The following is a 3,888-nucleotide window of genomic DNA, read 5'->3' on the forward strand; positions in this document are numbered from 1 at the left end:
GAGATGCGGTCTGCACAGAGGGCTGCGGCCTCCAAGTTGCTCTCGTTCTGGCCGGCGAGGAAGCTCTGCACGTTGCGGGGTAGCCGGCTGGTCCAGACGCTTCGGATGACGTTATCAGACACGTCTGGTGCGAGACTTTTGAGGTACCTCAGGAACTGGGACGGCTTACGGTCGCCAATTTCCTCGACCGTGAGGAGCTGCCGGATGAGCTGTTCTGGCGATGGGGATAGCCGCCTCACAAGCTCAGTCCTCAGTAGGGTGTAGGGGCCTCGTTCGGGTGGAGAGGTGATGATGTCCTCTACTTCTGATGCGTAACGTTGATCCAACTGCGAGATCACGTAGCAGAACTTCGTCTGCTCGCTACTGATCCCGGCCAAAGTGAACTGTGCTTCGGCTTGAGCGAACCAAACTGCTGGTCTGTCGGCCCAGAACGGCGGAAGCCGCACGGTTATTGTTGGTATCTCTGTTGGTACTGGTCTGCTAGTAATACCAGCATCATACTGTTTTACTTCCCTTTTTTCTTCCTGTTCTCGTTTTGTACGTAGTTCGCCTTGTAAAGTCTCCATGTGTGTTACGTACTGTTGCAGTCTTCCATTCGACCGCTGTCCATTATTTGTGTTGAATTGTCGGGGTCACCAATGTGGGAGTCGTTCTATGAAGAGACAACCACTAGTTGAACTGTCCTGTAGGATTTATTGCAGCTGCACAGTATACACAGACGGATAACAATAGTGAACTGCTTGAACACTGAACTGGTATTGTAGAACGGTAGAACTAGACTCTAGACTGTCACTACACAAGTCAGTGTATCTTCTTATGTAGCCTGGAGTCGGACATATGGAAAACGGTTACGTAATAGGTGCTGCTATTGCCGGTTACCGTGTTTACTAGTTCCCTAGCAACCGCTGTGTACTTGCTTTTGCCTAGCAACCGTTGTTTACTCGTTGTTGCTAAGCAATGACGTTTGCTTTGTCACACTTGCTTGACTGTGGGCAGTTCCCACAGCACTGTTCCTCAACCGGTGTGACGCGAACTTCTTCCTATTGTAAGAAATTAATTGTTGAATTTTATTCGTTTTAATTTATCCCAGTTACTGTGTTTCATATGCTTGTATTTTATTCTCATCACTGCACTGATTAAATAGGATGATGCTTGTTTATTCATTATTACATTCTGTGATATTTTATTTACAGTAATGTTGTATTCTAAGAAATTAAACGTAAATTATTTACTCACAGTTGTTGTATCATAGTTTTCATTATTGATTAATTTTTATTTTTCTCGCATCTACGCAGCTTCTTTGGTATGCTTGCTGCATGTTTTGTGTACGTGCTTTTTCCTACAACTGCAGTGAGTAGCATGGGTTTTCCTATCTTTTATAACGCTGTTTTGGTATTTGCCCCTGTTTGTTACAAGTCAGAGCTTCTTCAACTTTATGACTTTCTTCCTGTAACAATGCACCCACCGATTTTTGGACTTCATTTAAAATTATAAATATTTTAAAAATAAGTCTGTATAGTGTCACTTCTTCCGTTTGAAGAGTAGAGATCCAGCGTTTTACAATTGTTTCAGTTCTATCACAGCTGTCACTGAAGTAGTTCGCAAATTTTGGTTTCTAATTACAGAATTACAGATGGGTCGTTTGAGATGTCCCCGACTGTATGGTCACTTGTTGACGGTAATAAAGTGGTGATGGACACAATTAAAGAACATTTAGAAATGCTGCAGCAGAAATTCAATAGGTATTTTGGAGAGAGTGTACAAGATTTCGATTGGGTTCGTAATCCATTTGTTGTGAATTCAGAACATCTTCCGATTAATATACAAGAGGAACTCACAGATTTAAAAGCAGACAGAACATTGAAACTAAAACTTCTCAAAGTGCCTTTTGATACGGTTTGGTTGGCAATAAGGAGTGGATACCCGGCTATCTCCGAGATGGTAGTTAATATCTTATTGCCATTTTCAACTACATATTTGTGTGAACTGGGCTTCTCAACGTTAACTGAAATTAACACATCACAGAAGGAGCGGCTCAAATCCACCGATGAAGAAATGAGACTTGCGTTGTCAACGATTCCACCACGGATCAGTCGCCTGTGTGCAGCTACGCAGGCGGAAGTATCACATTGAGGGTATGGGTAGAATTATTGTATTTACTTTAATAGTAATAGAAGTGTATTTTCTACACTCTATAGCGAATTGAAGTTCATTAATTGTTAATAAATTCACGGGTCGATAATAAAATAACAATATAATCATATTATAGCAATAAGTTGATCACGTTACGTATTTATATTAATTGTCTGATATGCGTTTTTTAGGGGAATAACATTTTGGTGTGCCGTGTTGAGTAATGGATACTTCATGGTGTGCCGCGGTTAGAAAAAGGTTGCAGAACACTGGTCTATAGGGACTGAAACATGTTAAAGAGCTAAGAAGTGAAGTAGTAAAAGCTTCAACAATCACACTGGACGGAATTGTTTTATCATTTGTGCACCGTTAGGCTATTCGGGACGAACAGCCTTAAGGAGGGAGCAGTGAGACATGGAGGACAACCCCTCCCTACCAAGCAGTGATGTGGCGGGTGGGTCAGCGATCCGCCCCCCCCTCCGCGGTGACGTAACGCGCAACGCCGGAATTTCTACGTCCCCGTAAACAACTTCCAACATCGTTGTCACGTAACAGGCAAACACTGCGACTATATAAGAGAGCTGCACTGCCTACGAGGTGAGTTGAAATGTGGCCGTCGGCGAGTTCAGTTGTCGCAGTTAGTTAAAAGTGTATCAGCGGCCGAAGACAGTTCTCCAGTCAGCAGTGAATAAGTTAAAATTGTATCAGCCGCCGAAGTGAGTTCTCCAGTTAGCAGTGAACAGTTGATTTGGAGTATAGCAGCCGTCGCGGAAATAAAAACCGGACGTGTGTGTAACTGAGTAATAATTGGGAGTGTGTGATACAGGGACACTTGTATAGCTCCCGTATCGTAATTAGTACGTGTAGCCTACTGAATATAGAGTGAAGAGATTATTGCGAACAGGGTTATAAAGTGTGAAACCCCGCAAATGTGTTATAAATAATTGTAGCCGATACTTGTAGGTTGTTAAATAAACCAATTAACAATCCGAACGGCGTCTTCAGTAACGAAACACGTTGCAATATTGTTGCAATATTGTTATTGACGGACCAGAATGAAACAAAAAAAAAAAAAGATTGAGAAGACTTCTTGCGCGCTGTAGTGAACTGCACGCAGATTGTGTGAATCAGCGACAGCCCTATAGTTACTTGTAGTTACCTTCTGTAAGGGTTCAATAAATCCAAATACCAATAAAAGCCCCGTCTATAGTCACTCATAGAAGTGACAACTAGTGTCAGAAGTTGGACTTTATGAATCGTGCACCGTTAGATTTGAACCCAGGAGATGGATAATTATGGCAGAACTCGAACGTCTGGTAGTGAACATTTTAAAGTTCGAGGTCAAGACGAAAGCCAAGATGGATGCCTGGCGAGAAGAGACAACGGCCTGAGAAGCGACGAAGCTGTCTTTAGAAAGGCTAAGGCCAAACCAGATAACACGAGGGCCAGCGTCATAGAAATGGAGGCCGCGGTGGAAACTGGACTAGAAGAAATGAAGGCCAGGATGGACGTCGACGGGAATGCCAGTCTAGAAAACACGGAGGCCAATACAGAGGCCGGTCAGAACCAATGGAAACCAAAAGTTAGATTAATTTTAAAGAAATGGACACTATGGATAAGGACCCAACCCCAGAAGAAATCAAGTCCGTAGCGGAGCAGCGGGAACACGCTAAGGAAGAGGCCAAAGTGGAGATGATCGGGGCACAGAAGGACCGATATGGGGACAGACATCTAGCTGTAGGGCACCGCTGATAT

General features: G+C 43.4%; 1 protein-coding gene across 1 annotated transcript in view; it reads right to left on the reverse strand.

The window, feature by feature from the left end:
* Positions 1 to 566, reverse strand: part of LOC111869977 — a 2,856-nt gene extending 2,290 nt beyond the window's left edge. Inside the window, exon 1 of the mRNA XM_023861881.1 lies at positions 17 to 566. Coding sequence (XP_023717649.1) covers positions 17 to 566 — 550 coding nt within the window. The remainder of the gene's footprint in view (positions 1 to 16) is intronic.
* Positions 567 to 3,888: the final 3,322 nt, after the last annotated feature.

Source organism: Cryptotermes secundus, unplaced genomic scaffold (genome assembly GCF_002891405.2).
Source record: "Cryptotermes secundus unplaced genomic scaffold, Csec_1.0 scaffold2419, whole genome shotgun sequence".
Taxonomy (NCBI): Eukaryota; Metazoa; Arthropoda; class Insecta; order Blattodea; family Kalotermitidae; genus Cryptotermes; species Cryptotermes secundus.